Here is a 22540-nt window from a genome sequence, read left to right as displayed (position 1 = left end):
TAATCTTAGGTGCAGTCTGTTGGCAACACTTACACCCTATCTGAACTAAGACAATGGCCCGTGAAAACATCAGAGCTGTTCTTATCTCAACGAGCTGTGCAGAATCCAACAATTGTCCAGCATGCTCAAGTTTTCATTTCCCAAATGATACCTCCTAACTGCACCCCAGCCCCTAATTTTATATGCATACATATGGTTATCAAAAAGAATATAAGCTCATGATGATTCCATACCACATCCTTATTCCTGCAGCTTTGCAGAATCTGGCTATAAGTGTGGGTGTTGAAAATACTCTTTTTCTGCCCTAATCTTCAAGCCAATCTCATCCCTAACCCTCACTATACCCAGTGCTGAAAACAAGGCAGTGGCCACTGATAGCAATAAGCTGCTTCATATTCCCCAGCAATAACCCTGAAGTCATCTTTGGTAGTGTAACCTTAATGACAACTGTATATAGGCTTGGCAGGTGAAAAAGATAGAAAACTGAAAATAAGATACTGGATCTTGATGATACCAGACCGCTTTGTATCTCTAAATCCAATCAGCTGGGTTGCCTATAAATTGTGTTGTTGAGTCCTCACCTAAACCTCTCCTCCTGTTGACAGCAACCTTCCCAACTCTTCAGATCTGTAAAAATTGATGGTGAACTGGGGTCTTGACACTTGCCTAATCTTAATCTGAAAGATAGTAAATCATTACTGAAAGAGAACAAATGGCATCAGCTTGTAGCATCACCGGTCTCTTTCCTGCCCCTAAGAACCTTCCAGAGACTAGCAATAAATTGAATTCCAGACAGTAAATCTAATCTCAACCCTATCCAGAAGACCAGACAACTCAGGGCCACAGAACAGTCCCTGGCCCATTTTATTTACTAGATTCAGTCTAAAGATTCCCGAACGTTAATCCTAAATTCCTACACATCCAGTTCTAACTCTCACATTATTAATAACTATGGGATCAATTACTAGAGGAAAAGCCAACAGCTTCTATCCCTATGAGCTGCGTCTTATTAATTCTTATTTCTGGGAACACTGTAGCTTCTACCATAAGGTATGCTCTTTATACTTAGTCATCTGTTTCCAAAACCCTTCCCTTAACCTGTTTGAAACACTAACAAACACTCTGCTACGGCAAGTATTCCTACAGACACTGACAGAGGAAAAGACAGTAACAGGCTTGTAGTAGTTTCTGCCCAATTCTCACCTCTGTAGCCACTGCAGAGTCCAACACTAATTTGTAATTTATACGTAGGAACCTACTGATGTAATATAAGACAATATCAGTCTCTGGTTTTCATTTGTACTGTTTCTATGCTTACCTGCAGGGGACCCTGTAGAATAGAACATTACTCAGGGATGAAGACACATTATATTAAAACCCCTAACCTTAAGTGTAACAAAAGCCTTGTTCAGATCTAGAGAATGAATTCCAACTGTAAAACAAAATATAAACCCTTAGCTTTTTTCTCCATCTGGTGTAGAAATATTATTTTCTCTTGAGGAAGAAAACGACGAAAGGCTTTGGCTGCTAACTACATTAACACAAAGCTTGCTGCCAAGATTTTTGCATTTATGAGAAATAAATTCACCTGTTGATGCTTTATTTTCCTATACCTTAAACTCTCTGCCTAACACTAGGCTTACTCTCAGCCTACAGGAGACTAAGGCATTAGTTTCTGTCAATTGGTATAAGGCACTGGCTTCTGTCAATGCCTACCTTCTTCTTATCTCCTTGTTTCCCACAGGTTCAAAATGCAAGTGGAAATTGTGAAAATTTAGAATGCAAGTATCAGCGTTAAACTCATTTCTAATAGTAGTTTTATTTGTAGGAAAGGCACCAATTTCTACAGGAAATCACAACACAGTACATGAGAGTCTATTAATACCTCCCTGCTACTCATCTTTGGCAGTCTTGCATAGTTGAACAAGACTATGGTCTTGCTCAGGGTTTGGGACAGTTACGATTCTCAAACCCTAACAGCATTACTCGAACACTAACTGTAACATGAATTAACTAGCACATAAGGGAGTAACCCCCATAGTTAAAGACAATATTAGTCGATGGTTTCTACCAACACACTTAACTTCAGGGGAACTTGTAGAAAGGTATTATACCCTAAGCTCTTTGCTAAAAACTTCAGCCTAAACCTAACTGTCATATCTACCTCCTAAACAGATAGTCGTCTAGTTCCTATAGGACTGACACAGCTCAAGGCACAGGTTTCTATCAACACAATTACTATCTCCAAGGGTCAGCAGGGTCCAGGAACAATCTAGTTTCTTAAGACTTCAAAATCCTCAGCCCTAACCCTGTGTCAAATCTTTTCCCTTTTCTTATTATCATAGAATCACAGAATAGTTTGGGTTGGAAGGGACCTCTCAAGGTGATCTAGTCCAAACCCCCTGCCGTAGGCAGGGACATCTTCAACTGGATCAGGTTGCTCAGAGCCCCGTCCAACCTGACCTGGAATGTTTCCAGGGATGGGGCATCCACCACCTCTCTGGGCAACCTGTGCCAGTGCTTCACCACCCTCAGCGTAAAAAATTCCTTCCTTATATCTAGTCTAAATCTACCCCCCTTTAGTTGAAAGCCATTCCCCCTTGTCCTGTCGCAACAGGCCCTGCTAAAAAGTTTGCCGCCATCTTTTTTTATAAGCCCCCTTTAAGTACTGACAGGCTGCAAGAAGGTCTCCCCAAAGCCTTCTCTTCTCTAGGCTGAAGAACCCCAACTCTCTCAGCCTTTCTTCATAGCAGAGGGGTTCCATCCCTCTGATCATTTTCGTGGCCCTCCTCTGGACCCGCTCCAACAGGTCCGTGTCTTTCTTGTGCTGAGGGCTCCAGAGCTGGATGCAGTACTCCAGGGGGGGGTCTCACCACAGCAGAGTAGAGGGGCAGAATCCCCTCCCTCGACCTGCTGGCCACGCTGTTTTTGATGCAGCCCAGGATACGATTGGCCTTCTGGGCTGCGAGCGCACATTGCTGGCTCGTGTCCAGCTTTTCACCCACCAGTACCCCCAAGTCCTTCTCGGCAGGGCTGCTCTAGATCCCTTCATCCCCCAGCCTGTATTGATACCGGGGGTTGCCCCGACCCAGGTGCAGGGCCCTGCACTTGGCCTTGTTGAACCTCATGAGGTTCACACGGGTCCACTTCTCCAGCTTGTCCAGGTCCCTCTGGATGGCATCCCGTCCCTCTGGCGTGTCGTCCGCACCACTCAGCTTGGTGTCATCTGCAAACTTGCTGAGGGTGCACCCGATCCCACTGTCTATGTCATTGATGAAGATATTAAACAGTATTGTTAACAGTGACATGAATGCCTACAGGGAGAGACTTCATCAGGTATTGGTTTCTATCAACAGCAATCTCTGCAGAGTCTACAAAACCCAAATTCAAAAAGAAAAGAAAATTCCCCAGACTGTGACCAAACCCCATCTATAACCTCTCACATATAAATTATGGAAAGACAAGGGCTAGTCACTATAGTATAAAACTGTAAGGAGCAATGGGTTTTCTGACCCAGGCCCCTTCAAGCTTCTGGGGCGACTGTCAGATCCACATTAGAGTTCTTGATAATTTCATCTACAAACCCTCTCCTATTTTAGCGTCCTACAACAAACTAGTATCTTTACACTTCATATTCCAAAACCCTGACTTAACCCTATCCTAAACCTAATTTTATGAAACCTGGCAGCTGAGTGCTAAAACTGAAGAAGAACACCGTACGCCTTTATGTTCTCTCGCAGAGAACTCTAGAGGGGAGCAGGAAGTGATGCCAGAAGCAGAAAGGGAGGAGGACGTAGGAGCAGACAGCGGGAGAGGAAGGAATGGCTACTGGGAGCAGAGAGACAAGCAGCTACCAGAAAAGAAGCAGCTCCAAATGGGACCAGTAGCAGCTTGAATCTGGCCTTGCTATCCAGAAAGATTTGACAATCCTACATTGTAAACTACATGTCACTGCAAAAGGAGGAAGCAATCAACCGGCCTAGAATCTGCCTCACTGGAGAAGACTGTGAAAAGGTTATGGCTAGGAATTTTGTATCGCATGTTATTCTGCTTATCTTCTTTGTACCTATCTGCAATTCACTTTCAGAGCACAAAAGCAGTTTAATTTTCCTGGTTTTCTAGGTGAGGGCTTGAGCCTTGGTTTTATTATCAAACTCCCTTAAATACAAAAATATCCCTTGTTTCCGTCAACCAAGACCTGGCAGAAGGATTGTACTTATTTATTTATGAGGGATCATCCCTAAAGTGAAAGACAACACAGGTTATTGTCTTGCTTGTATCCAAACTTGTTCTTATCTTCATGATCCTGAAGAACAGGATGCAATTTTGATGGTTTACATTTTTAACTCTCAACGTTAACCATATTAACAAAAAGGGGATAAACTGCTGCAGCAAAAGAGAGGTGTAAGCTCCTACCAACTACAGCCCCCTTCCCAAACCAGCACACCGTCCGTTTCAAACAGCAGTCATGTCATTTAATCCTTTAAATCCCTAACTCTAACCTTAACACTAACTTTATTCCTTACACAGGCATAGAAGTTTTAATCTCTCACGTTGGTGCTTCTGGTAGCAATTCCAATTAGTGCACATTCAGTTTAAAAATGTAAGGAATTTTTCACCAGAAACTGTACAAATTCAACCTTCAATATACGTGCAGCAACAAATACGCATCCAATTGGCAGCCACATGACAGCCCTGCTTTTAGAGCGGTGTGAGGTTGCACAGTGCAGCTGCATCCAGCCACTCCAGCTTTGCCTGTGTCAACTGAAGAAGCTTCTTTACATTCTCAATAGAAAAATAATTAGTAATGCTAATGCTTCTGTAGTCTTTTGGTACCTGAGCTAATGAGTACTGAACTATGCTGTTTTGTATCAAATTTCTTTTACTATCGTCTGCCCTCCCTAATTCTTGGGCATCTGAAAGAAAGAATCGATGGACACTGAGCCATCCCCTAGCCCGAAGAGTTTGGTGAGGCACAGAGAAAGCCTTGGCTTCATCCTTCAAAACCTTAGATGATGGAACTGGGGAGGAGCTCAGTGAAGCTGTAAGCTATTACTGGTAGCAGCAAATGGTATGTTACACTTCTTGAAGATAGAATCACGGAAAGAAATACTGTCATTTATTTTGTCGATATGCATGCGTTCATGTATTTCTCTTCCTTTAAAACTACAAAAAGAAGCCAATTAACATTTCACCTAGCAGAGATCATTCCACTAATCTCCGTTTGTAAGACAGCTTTTTTTTCAAGGGTTCACTTCACTGAAGCAGTATAACTCACTTTTCTTCCCAGTATTAATCATGCAACAGAAAACTCTTAGAAAACATAGATCTGCACCAGAAATGAGACAAGGATGAAACACCCACCTACATAAATCAAAAGAATTAAAGTCATAGAGAAGGCAGTAGGTAATGACTTTTAAGACAGCCATTTATTTTGCAATATTGACTTCTGTGCTGTGAACAGAATTGGAGAAAGAAGTTCAAGTTTTAGAAGGCATCAACATCTGTGTGAAGCTAGAAACGAAGTAGTTTAAGCCAAATCAATGTCTCTGAGATACATGGAAACCAACAATCAAAGCATACTCTTCCTTACAGTGCATTAGTTATTTCCAGTCAAATGAACACTTTATATTCAGAGAGAAGTCTCTTGCTTTTGGTGATGTCAAGGAATATGCTAGAAAAAGCACAGTACGATTGCAAGACAGCCAAAGAACATCACATTTACAGTTGACGGTGCCTATAGTCTGAAGAATGTGAAAGCGCTGCTGCTGTGAGCTTCTCGTAAACTATAGCGGTCCGAGGAAACATATTCTCTTCTCTATGGATTCCTAACCCCTCCCCCTCTCTGCCCCAAAATACAACAATGACCCATCTGTGCACATACAAGAGAGCATTTCCTAATATTTAAACACGGACTAATCTGCCAACGTTGATGTATCAGGGACAGAACATAATGAATGTCACAGTGCTTAGTCTGTCTTTTCACTAAAACTGTCTTGAAGAGTAATGAGGAGCAAGAAAGAACAAACCACTGCGGATCACAGTTGATTTAAAAAATAACATTATTCACTCCTCTTCTGTTTTTCTCTGAAAACATTTTCAAGTTTTAACCCTCTTTCAGATTCAAGGAGGAACATATTTCTCCTGAAATTACATCTAAGTGCTGAAATTTTCTAACAAAAACCTTTGGAGAATAATTTTATGGCACTCATAAAGCTTATCTCTGCTCTAAATCGTTATCTGTTCTTTGACATATTTTCATTGCACCTAGGCTGCAATTCCTTCACTCTGGAACACCATCACGGCAATTGAGAAGACGACAAACAATAACTAAGAAAATCAGTTAAATGAAAATCAATAGTCCTTAAACAGTGAATTTGACGGGCTGCAAGATGTGGTTCTTCACCCAAACAGCATGTAACTTTTCTCTTGTAACCGCAGAATCTGATGGTAATTTGTTACATGTCTGTGAGGCTTGATATGCCGGCATGCAAAAATAACTGAGCTAGCTCTGAAAAAATGTGGTTCTGGTAGAATTAATATAGAATTATGCAGAATTGTATATTAATATAAGCATGCTACCTCACCTGGATTAATGTATTTTCCTTCTAATGCCTTGCAGGGATCTAAAATTCTGCTAAATACTCAGCATTTTGTCCTATTTGTTCTGCTTTGGATTGATGGAGGACCAGAAAAATCAGTGGCTATCTTTCCACTGACACTTTGGGGGCTGAACCACATCTCCTAAAATTTAAGTAACTATGAGGGCACTGTGTTAAATTACTGTTCTCTACACTGTGAGAACACCTGTTCTTTTTCACCACCTATCTGAAATGCTTCCATTTCCTCTCTTGGCAGAGACAGAAATTTTTCTTTTTGCTAGGATACGGTTTAGCTGTATTCATTTAGGCTAATAGGAAGGCTCAAAAGAAAAAATGTCAGAGAGGCAACGTGTGATAAAGGACTGGAAGTAGCAAGAATGCCGGTGACAGAAAGATGTGTAAATTATAAGCATCAAGAGGAAACTTGAAACTTCATAGCATATGAGGTTTACCAGTGACAAAGTATTAAGTAAAAAGAATAAACTGCCGTTGAAGAGTACCTACTGACGTTGTAACGAAGGAGGATGAAACGTCAAGGAATTAACTTGAACTGTTCTAGGAAGCATCTAGAAAACGACTGAGAACAACACAGACTGGTAGGGCAACAATAATAGTACTGATAATCGGTTCCTGACTTTTGGGGACCTGTATGTGGCTAGGGTTTAAGACAGACAATTGTAAGACCAGTTCTGAAGGAGTACGCTCCGATACAGAAAAGCGGGGCAGACACGGCATTTCGGCGCTCTACAGCTGTACCGTGGCTAACTACTTGAGGTGCCGGAATAACCTTGTGTCCCTCTTCACAGGACGGCACCCACTGCACAGCATTTAAGGGAGCTTAGATGTAACTGCGCTATGCACCCCAGCCCCCTCATTTGTCAGTCTAACGGCAATGATACCAACCATTTCAGAAGATGAAGGGCAGTAAGAGCTAGGTGTATTAATACAGCGCAGTAAAATGGAAGATATTGTAGGAAAGGGTAATACACTTCTGAAATTTGACATATGAAAGTAACATCTATTTTGTGGATAAACCGTATGTTTATTAATTGCTGTAAGGCGTTCATTGATCTTTCTGATCTCAATGAAGCCAAATTTTAAAAATTTGATGTACACCTCTGCCAAAACGTGACCATAGTTTTCTCTCGTTTCGCAGAGGAGCCAGGGCAGAACCTGAGCCCTCCGGAGGATCTCGACCGGACCTGCTGCACGACTCGGCTCTGCCAGAGGTTTCCACTACCTGCAGGTCAGTCCCCGCCACCGATCGCTGCGCAAGCGGGACAGCAGGACACGAGTGAGAACGGGAGGCTCCTCGGGGAGGAGCTGTGAAACCTTGCTCCCCGATTTCCAGGATGTGGCGAGGCGGGGAACGGCGACGGCTGTTCGGTGGCGGGCTCTTCCTCCATCACCCCGCTCCCTCCTTTCTCACAGCGCCCTTAAAGAGAAGTCCCCGGAGGTCCCCCAAGGGTGTGCGAGAACAAGTCGCGCCTGGGAGCGGGCGTGAGGGGGTGCGGGCCGCCGGGGCCGGACCCGCCGCCGCACCAACGCCAGCAGGCAGAGTCTGGGGTGCCCGACGGGCCACCCCGCAGCAGGCCTCCACCTCAGCGCCCCGGCTCCTCTCACGCACGTTTCTCCCCTCAAACATGCCCCCCCCCCCCGCTCCCTCGCCACCCGGCGTCCCCCTCCCCCTGCTCTCCGCTTGTCCCCAGTGTCGCCCCCCTGCCCATCCCTCCCGCCCTCCCCCCCCGGCATCCCCGTTTCGCGCCGCCCGCCCCTCAGCTCCGAGGGGAGCGGCGGCCGGCGCCGCCGGCACTGCGCATGCTCCAGGCGCGCGGGGCCCGCGGCGCGGTGGCGGGGCGGGCGGGGGGCGGCGGGACTGAGGGGGGCAGCGGCGGCCCGCTGACGGGACGCCGCGGCGGCGTCCCCCGGCTCGCTCCCGCCCCGCCGCTCCACGTTCCCCCAGCGCCTTCCGGAGGACCGCTCTCCGCCGTCCCGGGGGCCGGCGGTGCCGCGGGCGGCTGGCGGCCGCGGAGCGACCGGTGTGCCGCCGCCGAGGCGGAGGGCGGTGCTGTGGGCGGCCGGGGAAGCCGCGCGATTGGCCTCCGCCCGGCGGCTGGCTTGTCAGTTGGGCTCCAGGGGTGGCCCTGGGAGGCTCTCGCCCAGCCCTCTGACGGGATGAAGCCTTTAGGGGGATGCGGCGCTCTTTGCATTTTGATTAAAGCCCCTCATCTCCCTTCAGTCTGAAGGCAGGGCACCGGGGAGGACGGGTCGGAGGGGCCTGCGCAAGGCCGGGCAGAGAGGGAGGGGGGCGAGAGAGAGAAAACCCCTCTTGGTATATCACGTATGGCTCTATAGGAGAAATCATCTCTGGGAATATAGTGGAAAGGACGGAGCCGGTGTAAACTGAAGGCGCCCGGGTTTAATTCACACTTGTGGGTGCCCAGCATGGAGATGCAGAGATGGTCCACAAGGTGGAAAACGAGAAGGTGGCCCTGGGACTCGGCTGTAACCGTGCTCATCACCCTCGCTATCCTTCTCCGGGCTGCAGAGGTCAGAGGAGGTAAGAGAGCAAAGGGAAGCCGGGGGGTCCAGTCGCCTGTTCCCCCCCCCCCCCCCCCCCCCGCCCCGGGGAGAAGGACCCAGGGCACGGCTGGGGCCGCGTTTCAGAGGAAACCTGTCAGAGCGGCTCCCGATGCTGGGGAGGCGAGAGGGCACGAAGGGGCTTGGGGCCGGCTCGGGGCGCGGAGACCCGCTGGGACCCCCTGGCAGCGCGGGCAGGGGACGTCCCTCCCAGGTGCCGCGGAGGGATGGCTCCCGTTCAGCCTCAGCGTTTAACTTTGGACGTGGTTTTGATTGCAGTAAAGGGGATGCACTGGCGGGGTGGGAAGATGAAAGAAATACTTGCTGAACAGCGTGATTTCTCCTCTTCCAGCACTAATCTCAGTTTTGTGGGGTGTGCGTACGATTTTCAGTTTTGTTGAACCGACAGAGTCGTTACTCTGCTAAAGTTCGCCAAGTTGTGGCTGAAGTGGAGCGACAAGTATCTGCCCTCTCCTCGGAGGGGCGAGGAAAGGGAAAGTTGGGGGGTGGAGGCTCTCCGCTCTGATTTTCTCCATTCTCCGCTTGTTGTGGTTTTTTTTTTCCTTCTTCCCTTTGCAAAGGGTTTCAGTGGGCAAAAAGTTTTCCAGGACGCGAGGGGAGGAGAAAATACATTTGAGGGGGCCCTTCGCCAGGCGTTGAGGAGAGCAGCTCCCGGCGGAGCGGCGCCCCGCAGGTGGTGTGCGCAGCGCCCGGCCCGGAGATGCCCTGGCGGGACGGCGGGGGGGCTCGGGAGGGGGGGCTCGGGGGGCTCGGCCTGACGGTCGCCGGGCTCCACACGGGCGGTGTGAGCGCCGGGGCGCCGTCCCCAGCCTCCTTCCCCCTTCGCAGCCTCCCCGGGGGATCGAGTGGTCCCTTAGGTGTCCGTGGACCTGGTGGGCAGGGTGCAGCCCGCGGGGGACTTGCAGTGGGAACAAGAGCCAGGCAGCAGCGCGGCGGCTTCAGCAGAAAGGAATCGCTGCCTCCCCCCACCCCGCACCACCTCTCTGGTCCCCCGCACTTCTCCCCTCCGCGCTGCTCCCCGGCAGGGCTCAGCCCTCGGCCGCCCGCCGCGCCGTCCCACCGGGGCGCCGGCGAGGCGCTCCGGCTTTTCGGGATGTGCTCGCACACATTGGCGGAGCCGCAGTGGATAATCTCCGGTGGCGGGAGCGCCTTCCTCTCCTACCGGGGGTGGAAATGCTGCCTCTTCCTCCCTCCCTCCCTCCCTCCCACCGGAGCCCGCAGGCGCATCTGGGGGCCAATCGGGCTGGGATTGGGGTTTTTATTTTTCTGTGGGTCTGACATCCGTGAAGGGGCTTGACTCTCCGAAAAGAAAGGTTCCATTTTTACGGATTTATTATTTTAACGAGGCGTTTCTCGATCTGAATTCCCCCTTTCTGAATCAACAGGCGTCCTAGCGGGAGCACGGTGAGGTGGTCAGTTGCCACCCCAGCCCTTTATACCTGGGCACAGCCTTGGCGGTGGCAGATCGGTCAGGGGTTCTGCCCCCTGCCGGCCCCCTTCCTGACAGGGATTGGAGTGGGTCAAATGTCATCCCTGTCGTAATTCCACGGACTCCAGTGGAGTTTCACCCGGGGTGAATTAACTTCGCAGGGCTTCGAGGATTCGGCTCCTCAGTGCTGTGTCAAAACTAAACTTCTTCAGGAAGCAATACTGTCCACAAAGGCATGATAGATTTCTTATGCCGCTTCTCGTGTGACCATTCACAGTAGAACCGACTTAATGAAGTAGGATTTATGTAGATTATCTTTGCATAATGGTTGGATGCAAATGAAAAGTTAAAAGAAAGTGTAAACCCAAGCAGCCCAGGAAAAATCAACAGAAGTTATCTGGTACTTACTGAAGTATACTCAGCAACATTAGGCAGACTAACTTGTTTTTGGTAACTCTTAAAAATTAAAAAGCTATGTTAAAAATCTTTTCCTCCAGTCTTCTGTATAAAGGACATTGCAGAAACATAAAACTACAGGCTTCTCGCCTTTGTAGAAACATTCTGAAAAGAACTTAGTTCTTGAACTTTTCTGAAATACAGTATGCCATTTGCTCAGAAACTACAGGGAGCTGTGTTTAGGGCTTGATCTGTTATTGAAGTCAGTAAGAGTTTTTCCATTGACTACAGAGGGAGTAGAATTTGACCTAATTTCCCTAACGGAGTACAAGGGAGATATTTCCGAATCGTCTTTTATGCGTTCTAATCTTATTTAAAGTAGTTAAAAGATAAACTAGGACATAATGATTCATATTTGAAAGTAGGAGAGGGAAAATGCTGAGGAATAAAATAAAATAGCATACTACAGCAGGTAAACAATATGACTAAATGAAAATGCTGGGTAAAATATGAATCATTGTTCTCATAAACTCTGTTAAATTAAATCCTATATTCTTCAGTTGTCTTTTCATAAGCTACCCCTATGTAAAGAAAATTTCATGGTGTATTCATATAAAGTGTTAATCATATAGCAGGGACTTCTTTTTAAGACAACAGAATCCATTCCATGTAGAGAAACCTCAAAAGATTCCTAAAATTCTTGACTTTTTTCAAGTTTCTTTATTTAACACAAAAAAGAAAGAGAAGTAGGAGGTGTCTTTCATAGTACCAAGAAAGGGGGTGTGAAGATCTGATTGGGCTCTTGAGTTATTTCTTCTTTAGGCAGAAAAAGTTACAGAAGTGAGAAGCAACTGAATGGGAAAACTAGTGACTTGTGTTTGTTCAGCTCAGTGCCCACCGGCTCTTAAGCAGCTCTTTTTAGAAAATATTTTTGCTTTATGACTTGGCTAAAGTAAACAAAATTCAGTATTTTAAAAGACATCCTTTGATTTCCTTTCTCCTTCCTCACCTTTAATACTAAATCTGTTGGTAATGTGTTTGGAATGAATAAACTCATTTAGTCGAAATGGCACGGCTTCAGCACTATAAATTTTTTGCAAGGGCCTGGCATCAATGCACTATTGTGATGCTGATTTAAATTTCATGGGCAAGAAATGAAAAATCAGTCTTTTTTATTATTTATAAGCTTTTTCAAGCAAATGGAAATCCACCTCTTAATCTGAGTGCAAAAAGATTTAAGAATCCTTACTGAAAATGAGGCTATGAAGCTATATATAGAAAATACACTTTGGACCCTCTGTGTAAGTGACAAGCAGATTTGTTTCTAATACAGAATAGATACTTTTTACAGTCATCTTAGGAAATACAAAGGTTCCTTGTGCTTCCCCCACCCAGGCTGGGAAACTAGTGGGAGTTCTAGGTGCAGAAGGAATGCAGGACTGGGCCCACTAGTGATGGCAAAAGGAGAGTGTCCTTTGTGGATGCTCACTTCACACTGTTATTTGTAATTGCTTAGTAAGTTACACTGGGAAGATACGGATCTGTTTCTTGAATGAAAACTGTTTAATGTATCTGACTGGTCTAAACCTGTACAAAAAGGTGTTTTAAACTAGAAAAGTGTGAATCTCTTCTCAGAACTGTTAGTGGTGTAAAGCACTCTTGATTTTAACTCATCAATTCACTTTTAAGGTTGAAAAAGAATATAAACATTTTCATCGTTCCTTTATTTTACAGTGAAATAGTCTTGTGTGTTAATTTTAGTTTAACAAAATGCTATTAACTTTCAGAAACAGAGGACGTACAGGAGTTTCTCAGATAAATATTCACAAAGTGAGCAAGAGTGATTAAATCAAAGGGCGATTTCACTAGATTCAGCTAGTCGTCCTAGCTGAAGTTTTTCTGAGTCCCAGGGATCTGCAGGTGAAATGGTCCAGTCTTCCCAGTATAGTGCAAGAGAGACCTGCAAGTATATGTCTATTTTGCTGTATAATTTAGATTTCTTTAATCGTTTCTAAGGTAAAATAATTATTTCAACTTCAGCAGCAGACACCTGACACAGAAAAATGACTGGTATGTGTTGCACATTCTCTAGAGCGTGAATCTTTGCATTTAATTTAGAAGGAGATTTCACAAGGATCCCAGAAAGGACTATTCAGGCTGCAGGAAACTGTGTCTTTTCACTAGCTCTGCAGAAAAGAAGTTTCTCAACTTCAGTTTTGTGTATATCTTAACAAATGTAACTGTATATAAGTACATATAGAATACCCACAAATATTCAGTGGTTTTGGGTTGAAATAATCTCTTGTGCCTAGCACCTATTATTGGAAAGTCACTAGAAAAAAAAAATCTTTGATATAAAACCTTTCCTGGTGCTATGGTATTTTCTGATTACTAAAAAAAAAAGAAAAATATTGTTGGTAAAATTGGTGTCTGTAGCAGTTGTAAAATGTAGGAAAGGAGTTGTCATACTCAGTTTTACAATTGCCTTGCCCAAAGGTATTTGGTCTCCTCCAAATAGGGCCCTTAATTCTAACAAGGTTGCAAGCATAATAAAAGAGCCATGACATTACTGCTGAAGTGAAGTTATACCTAAAACACACTGGAGCAATTATGTCTCTCCCGGATTTGTTTTGTACAGTGGTGAACAGTAGGGTTTCCATCTGCCAGCAAGATTAAGAAGTTGCTTTTCTTTTCTCTGTAGAGCTCTCTGCTTCTTTTCAGAAGAAATCCTCCCAGCATTGGTTAATTTATCGTTGTTCTGAGTATTTGTTGATAATAGGGGGGAATAAATTGAGCAGAGCTTGGGAGAAATCTCTAATGTTCTAAGAATGTGAAGTCTCATGCAGTGATAAAGATTTGCCCTCTGGATGGACACAATAGAAAGCAGTGGCTTAAAAGGAATTAGGTGAACACACATGCCTGTTGCAAGGGCTTATAACTGTACTACTCAGTATTAAATACCAAGTTTACAGACTGTAAATGTAAGGATTAATTGTTGACCCTGTTATTACAATAGTAGTAGAATCTGGCAGAACTTAAATTCTTTTTAGCACATTATCACACATAAGGGGTTGTAAAAACCTTTGTAAATTCTAGGTCTGGGACTTCACTGTATGTCAAAGCGTTAATGCATACAGTATGTGAAAGAGAAGTTATTTGGCAGAGCTGATATTATGGAAGCAAAGTGTTTGCTGCAAAGCAAATTGAAAGATGTATTATAAAATATGGTTAAAAAAACAAAGACCCTGATCCTGCTATGAATAATGTCACTGGCAGCTAAGCTTTGTCTGTAATATGAAATAACTCAGTTATGAGTCAAATTATGGTCACATTGTTAAAGTATTACTGTAGTCTAAGTTTTACCTGTTCCATCCCTTACCTGTGTATTTACACAGATTGTCATCGTAATCTGGTAGGTTATCAAACATTCATAGTTTATAAAAAAATAAAATTCAAGGTTTTACAGCCTTGCTGTCTGCTTAAGTGGAATTCCTGCTAATATCGGTAGGATACAGAATTGGGTCTGATTTCCTTGCATTGCTCTCAAAAGGGAAATGATACCTTTGACATCAGTGAAAGTATGGTGAAAGTTTTTAGTTGTATGATTTAAAAAAATCATTTAGTTGTTTCTCTATCAAATTAAATAGGGTTACTTTAAATGGCACCATTTGTAAATCTTGTCCTTAGCTGTGTTTTGCTTTTTTCCTATGCTTACAGCCGAAAAATGTACAAATGTTCCACATTTGAAAACTCCCATTTATTAGAATATGTTTTTGAAGTCTATTGGGATTATTTCTGAATAAATACCTTGATCAACAAAGCTTTTAAGTGGGCTCAATTTCTTTCATGTTTAATTGCTGGGGGAACACCTTGTCTCTTCCTGTAGGAGTGACCATTTTTCGACTGTGTCTTTTTTTGATATGGTAATAGAAACAGGATACTCCAAGAATTTAGTACTTGTTTTGCTGATTTTCACAGTTGGAAGTACTGTCTCCACTGTCTGCACAAAAAGAACTGTTTGAATCTTTAGCAGAGGCCTCGACATACTTAGACACTTGGACTGCAGTTCTGATATAATCTGCTGTGGTGTAAAACAGGAGTAACTCCACAGAAGGATTGAGGCAGATGTTAAAATATTGTATGCTGATGGATCAATACAGGTCTGCACCAGATGATGAACTAGCCCAATCTTTTGTGGGTAACGAGTGAAACTTTTTATGGAATCAGGATCAGGTCTTTAGTGCTTGATTGTAGTCAATGTTGCTGAACAAGTGATAAAAGTACAACCTATCTAGTCTCAAAGAAGGTTTTAAGTAATAAAAAAGTCGTGTTTTGTGGCAAAATATATAAAGCAAATATGAAATGTCAGTCTCAAAATCTAGGTTACGCTCCAGAATTATGCAATGCAACAAAACCCAGAAAGAACTATTTTTTTTTGCTGAATATTCCCAGTCAATAAATAAGCTTGCAAGCTAAACTTATTAAAGATCTGAGTGTGTAGTTGTATATAGGCAAGTTTTCCACTGATTTCAATATGGGATTTAAATGGTTTTTTGGTGTTTGTTTTTCTTTTTTACTTTATGAGTGTTAGAGATTGGTCTTTAAAAAGAGATATAGTTAGTAGTTGGTGAGTATCAAAAATGTGTCCCATATATGCATAGACCACCTTTATTGTCTTTGAAATACTATTACGTGTTTAGTAGATTTTGCAGCATAGGAAGTCAATGAAAAATTTCCAAGTAACTGGCGTGGAAACAGAAGTAGCCAGTTCTGAGCCATTGCACACAGCCCTCTGTTGGTGAAATAGTCAATCATAGGCCATTTAAAGCATTCCTGTACGCATCTGGATAATCTCTAGTTCTTGTAATCATTAAATATGAAAGCACTGCAATAACGCCTTCTTCTAAAAATGTCACCAGCCAAGATCCCAATTACATAATTCATCTAAAAGCTAACGCGTAGGAAAATTTTTAACAGGTAAAACAACCTTGAAGTATGTCTCTAGAAATATATACATGGGCAATATATATTCAGTTCATCTCATACAGGTACCTAGGAAAAAACCAGCTTGATTTTCAGGAGCGCTATGTAATTTAGGCATCTTAATTGGTTTCATTTTTGTACCTGGAAGACGCTCTGTAACTCAGTTCTGCAGCCCACAAAACAGAGAGTTCATATTATCCAGTTCTGTAAAATCCTTTGGTTAACATCTACGAAAAGTGTTGGAACCTTCACAAAGGACACTGCAGGACCGACGCTTTTGACGCTTGCTCCCAGAACAGTCTTCTGTTCCGTGTCTGGGCTCTCAGCAGAGAGTTGGGAGGCGTGCGATTCTCAGACTGCCAACCCCAAAAGGCTGAGGAAGCGCAGCGCTGCCCAGAGCTAGCCAGCAGGAAATGCTCAGGGCAGAAGCGCGTCTGATCCTTTTCTGGTGCTTACACACCTATGGCAGAACTGCAGGGAATCGTTGCTTGGGATACAGGGACTAGAGCCGGCAGTGGGAAGGTAGTAGAGTCCTTTCTGAGAACCGGGAAGCTCAGTGAAGCGTTTTGGGCATAACATGCTTTTGAATTCCTGCTCTTGGATGTTTACTCCGGTGTTATTTCTTAACAGATGAAGAACACAGTAAATTAAAAAGTACAGCTAATAATAATTATATGTATTTCTGTTTTTAAAAGATATCTATCATACTTGCCCACAATAAGTAGAAGTGTATAAGGGTAAAAATAAGAACAAAAATAGTCCTACCACATTAGAAATAACACAGATTTCTAGTAATAGATGTATCCTGTATCTGTACTGTATCCTGAAGGCCAACAAACTAACAGTTTAACAAATCCAGATTCTAACACTGCTAGTAAAGACTTCCTTATTGATAATTTGGCGAAGTGGCAGCATTTATTACTCTTTCTGCTCTAGCAAACTTAGGTCTAGCTGGTAAACTAAACTGCTTGCTAATTGTTGCTGGAATCAGAAACTGGACGAATAATCTGGGAGAAGGAATGCAAGGAGGGGAAAAGTTATCAGGTTTCACAGTAGGAGAACTGCTGAAACAGCTTGACAAATGGTAGCTAAAATAAACCTATGTAGAAGAACTTTGACACAATCTGTATTTAAGATTGTTTTTAAAAGAAAAACATTTCTCCCTTTTTCTGGCCTGACAGCATTGTTCTGAGAGGTCAACAGCAGAAACTGAAGACTAGTTACCCCTTCATATGAGTTCTTCTTGTTCATGAAAATATTTTCACCTCTTACATTCAGTAAGCCTTGGACCGTCTAATGAGTGTCAGTTAGAAACCTTCATCATAGTAGTTTTTATCTTTACCCACCTATAGAATACATGGAGAGTCCTTAGAATGAGCGCTTAGAGTTACGAAGATTCAGAACTTTAAGAAAAGTAAATAAACTAAATAACTGTAGGCTATTATGCCTTTAATAGGTAGCATAGTTTCAAAAAACTGTGGAGCAGCCGGTACCTTCTATTTAAGTTCCTAAATATAAACCTAGAAATCTAACCATAGGTAGGCTATTTTGAAAGTCTTGTCCACAAGTATAAGGAGTCCCTTCATCAGTACCCACCAAATATGCATATTTTAGCCTACCAGGCTATAATAGCTTCTACTCTTTAAATGATCTGTCACAGTGAAATAAAACTGGACTAAACTTTAAAAAAACACTCAACTTAGAATTGAAGATTAATATTTCAACACTCTTAGTTTTGCGGCAGTTCCATTGGAACAGATTACTGGCAGAATGAAACATATTTCCATGCAAAAATATGAAGTAAAATGATAGTAATTTAGAAACGTAAGTCTTCCTAAATTTCTCAGATAATTAAGCTCTTTTCTACTTCAGGGTTATATCTCACCAATTAAGAGTTATTGATTGTAACTCTTACAGGCTATTTGTGGAGTCATCACTGATAAATTTTCACTTTCACATTAATCAAAAGAAGGGCATTGCTGAAGAATTATGATAACTCAAGAAGTTATCTGTTTATTATATCTGAAAAATATATAATACTGTTTATTATATCTGAAAAAGGAAAAGCCACAGTTACCAAAGTTATTAACAGTATAGCAAACAGTTGCACACTCAGTTTGCTAAGGTATATCTGTAGAATAAGGAATATCGGCTCTTTTTTTTCCCTTGAGTTTTGTTATTATTTGCATTTAAAGTATGTCCCCCAGCATGCAATCTGGGATCATCCTGTAAATTATGTAGTGGAACATAGCTTTTGCATAGGGAAGGATCATTGTGCCTGAGCTCTCGCATAAAATTAAGAAACTAAGACCCAGGAGTTACTAGACCAAAATCTAAGTATAACAGGATTTCAACTTCTGTGTTTTATTAGGCATTTGTACAGAAAGAAAAATATTTTCGTCTAAATGAGTCATCCCTGAACAATTTCTTACGGGAATGAATTTTGTAGCCAGAAGTTGCCACCACAGTCACTTTCCTGTCAGTCCTGGAGAGTTTCACTTCGAGGCCTGACAGTGAAGTCCTTCCTTCTGAAAATGCAGATGATGATTGTCTCCTCTGTAGACCCTATCTTCAGTAAAAGTCTGTCTTGAGCTGTTTGGTCCTTAGTCACTAGCACCTTTAACTGCAGCTAAAAATGCTTTGCTGTACAGTTCACAGAAAGAGAACAGAGGTCCAGTTTGGTATAGCCTATCTAAAAAGGTTCAGGGCTATATTAATTTCTCACTGCAGCTTCTAAGTGGCTTGCAGCATGTTCAGTGTAGAATAGAAGAAAACTCAAGTTGTGGGACCTTCTAGATAAGAAGGACAGTTGTCCGTTCTGACTTCTTTGATTATCTCTTAAGGAATAATCAAATTCACTCAAAAGAACTCTCAATTCGGTGAATAATCTCTTTTCAATCTGCATGTATTCCAAGTCTACTGAGGACCACTGCATGCATCTGTGATAGGATCGCTCTAGATGTTTGACCTCTTAAGATCTGAGTAAGACGTGAAATGCTGAGTGAGATCCACAGTAGTGGGGAATTGCAGCCACTCATGGAATTGACCTATAAACTGCTTCTCAATGCAGCTTTATGCAGGAAAGGATGGTTAGAAACCTGTCTGATAACCAATTACCCTTGTATAGGTCGAAAAGAATTTCTGAGGAAGCACTCACAATTATGTGGAAAATTTTTTCTTCTGCAAATAAAAAAATTTCTAGTAATGGAGTGTCTAGGTCATTTTCTATCAATGAAATGAATCCGACACAGAATTTGTCAATTGATTTGTGACAGCAACGGACTTAAATTACTAGTAAGATACTGTGAGTGGAAGCTGGTACGTATGCTAAGAAGCAGGAGCTCAAGTGTTTCATATGCTTAAGTGTAAATTCATCGACACCTACACATTAGCTGCTTAGAGTGATACGAGACAGAACATTCTGCTGACGTGAAACAATACAGCTCTGTTTTCAGTGTGTGTTAATGGCCTAACATTTACATACCTAGCACTTACATTAATGTCACTCACTAGGTTGATTTGAGTAAACCTATGTGAGTTGAGTAAGCCTATATGGAGAACTTCTTTTGGTTTTGGATCATCGCTGCAGTTGGTCAGTAGCTAGAAAATTGTAAAAAGGCATCGGTTGTAAATCGAAACATTTTCATAAATGCAAAGTCATTAAAATAATTAACCTTACAACGTGATTGTAGCTAGAAAGATAATATGTATAGATTTTACCCTGTTATCCAAAATGATTGCTGCTGGTGTAATTCCAAAGATGACATTGCTGCCATTAGATGCACTGTTGATCCATCGTTTTTGTGTTCCGTACAGTTTGCCTTTGCAGGGTCAGATGGGCTTTATCACAATGCAGAATTTTAATGATGGCTGCTGAAGCACAAACAAGAAATTTTATTGCCTATCACTAAGATACTGTTTGCCATGATCTCAGTTACAGACAGGATACATATTTTATGAACTAAGAAGGTATGATTAGAATCATAGAATCATAGAATCATTAAGATTGGAAAAGACCTCTAAGATCATCGAGTCCGACCGTTAACGTAGCACTGCCAAGTCCACCACTAAACCATGTCCCTAAGCACCACATCTACATGTCTTTTAAATACCTCCAGGGATGGGGACTCCACCACTGCCCTGGGCAGCCTGTGCCAATGTTTCACCACTCTTTCAGTAAAGACATTTTTCCTCATGTCCAATCTAAACCTCCCCTGGCGCAACTTGAGGCCGTTTCCTCTCGTCCCATCGCTTGTTACTTGGGAGAAGAGACCGACCCCCACCTCGCTACAACCTCCTTTCAGGGAGTTGTAGAGAGCGATGAGGTCTCCCCTCAGCCTCCTTTTCTCCAGGCTGAACAACCCCAGTTCCCTCAGCCGCTCCTCATCAGACTTGTTCTCCAGACCCCTCACCAGCCTCGTTGCCCTTCTCTGGACACGCTCCAGCACCTACATTGAACACCATTAATTTAATTACCATCTGCATTTAAATAAATCCAAATGTTATGAACCAGACCTGACCATTCCAATGCAAATTTTCTTGCATCTGATACAACTTGTCCCTGTCTTGTAATGTGTATCCTTTTACCTAGGGTTATGTGGTCACATACAACAAGCATTCCCATAGAGAGATGTGGAAATGCTAAGCATTTATACTAAAAACTGACCTCATCCTTAAGACGAGGAGGCTTGATGTCACTTATTGAATAAGTCATCAACACAGACTGTGTGTCCAAAGGACTTCAGTTTCTGCATTGTTGTACAGTTTCTCAGTCCCTCGTTTCTCTGATACCATAACCTGGATTGTTATGGTACCTGGGAACCTCCTCCACGGACAGTTTCCACCAAGAGAAAGGGGGAGCCATATTATGTAATAGATTCCAGCTCAGATGTATCAGGAGGTCAAAGCGAAGGAAGCAAGTCCCCTGATCTTGTATAGTAAGTGCTGTTTATACTTACGGCATTATAACATATCAGAAATGAATCTGCTGTTTTCACCAGCTTCTACTTAACTACAGAAGAAATCACATTGAACAATGGCAGTAGTTGTTGGGTATAATGCAATATAAAGGCATCAGAATTTGATCCATATGTGTCGTATCAATATCAGTATTAATAGGAATGATACATCACAGATTTTATTTCAATTTAGAGATTGTGGAATGGAATGAAAGCGATGATATTTTTAACTGTGAATATATGATCAAAATGTAGTCTAGATTTTTACAGAGGCTCTTTTTCAATCTGTAATTGCATTATATTTTTAAAAGATGTGGTTATTAATTCACTGAATAGAATGCATTGTCATAGCCTTTAAAATAAATGTATCATTGTACACATAGGAAGTCTAGGCTTGAAAATGCTAACCAAAATAGGAAGCCAGTTTTTATATGTATTTTCCTCCTCTCCAAACAAACAGAAAACATATGAAGTTTCCCTCATGTAATTCACTCCTGATATTCTGTCCTGACCTGGCAGTGTAAAAGTGTGATCTAGCATCCAGTTTACAACTACTTAACTCCGCTGAATCCTTTTAATTTCCAGCAGAGATACGCTGACAGAAGTGGTTTTTTTTCTTCCTTCTTTTTAGTTAACATGCTTTTACACACATTTTAGTACCACTTAAAGTAGCTTAGAAGATTTTATATTTCTGTCAAGCTGTCTTTTTTTTTTCCCCTAAGGTTCCTATTTAGTTCCTATGGAAGAAAGCTAAAGGGAAAGCAAAGGAAGATTAAATACGGCTTTGGAGTTATATTTAATATGAAATGCTCTGGACCCAATGTTCTTATCCAGACCACTATAAATATGGAAAGCTCATTGAGTGAATGGATGTCCTTCAGTCATACCACAGTAATGAAGACCAGAATTTGGCTCTACAATTTTAAATATTGCAAGTTACAAGTTACTTCAGGTCTTCAGATGTTACACCACTAATTTCTTTTTGTGCTTTACCTTCTTTATTTTTGAAAACCAGGAACTTATGCTGGAGCAAAATGATTAACAGTTTGGTATCTTGAAAGATACTAGGACACTCAGGTTCCCATCTCACACAGTTCTGTCTTCTAAAAAGGGATTTTTGTAGAATTCTCCTTTGCCATTCCAGAAATCCCAGCACTTTTAAACACTTCTCCTCTGGCTACTACTGTGTAGTCTGTTAGTGGCAGTGAAAGTTGCACATGGCTCTCTGGACTTTTCTGAATCAAGGACACATGCTGTTGAACTTTGCACTATGATATTTGGTGAGAAGAATGATCCCCTGCGGTTGGTTCTCTATCAGTGGAAAAGTAGCACAGTGGAAACTTGCTTTTTGATTGCGGTCTGAAACTCAGGAGAGCTTAATCTGAAAAATGCAGGCTTGCCTGATGAACACAGGCTTCTTTTCTCTTCCTTACTTCTGGCTTTGTCTGGCTTGCCTGCAGGAGGTGGCCTTCAACCAGCAGTGCAGTGTGGCCATAAACATCTGCATGAAGGGACCCACTTTTAGGGTCTGGATCTTGTATTTTGTCAAATTTGCCGTGGTAAACAGAGTT

At 42.6% G+C, this 22540-nt stretch overlaps 1 protein-coding gene across 3 annotated transcripts in view; it reads left to right on the top strand.

Moving 5' to 3' along the window:
* Positions 1-8783: 8783 nt before the first annotated feature.
* The window catches only part of COL11A1 (collagen type XI alpha 1 chain), a 166757-nt gene continuing 153000 nt past the window's right edge, over positions 8784-22540 (top strand). For all 3 annotated transcript variants that reach the window (XM_076337918.1, XM_076337919.1, XM_076337917.1), the window contains exon 1: positions 8784-9162. In XM_076337918.1, the coding sequence (XP_076194033.1) occupies positions 9048-9162 (115 nt within the window). In that variant the 5' untranslated portion in view covers positions 8784-9047. The remainder of the gene's footprint in view (positions 9163-22540) is intronic.

The sequence above is a fragment of the Aptenodytes patagonicus genome, chromosome 5, assembly GCF_965638725.1.
Source record: "Aptenodytes patagonicus chromosome 5, bAptPat1.pri.cur, whole genome shotgun sequence".
In the NCBI taxonomy this organism is placed as follows: Eukaryota; Metazoa; Chordata; class Aves; order Sphenisciformes; family Spheniscidae; genus Aptenodytes; species Aptenodytes patagonicus.
Note: the sequence above shows the minus strand (reverse complement) of the source record. Positions and strands in the feature narration are given on the sequence as shown.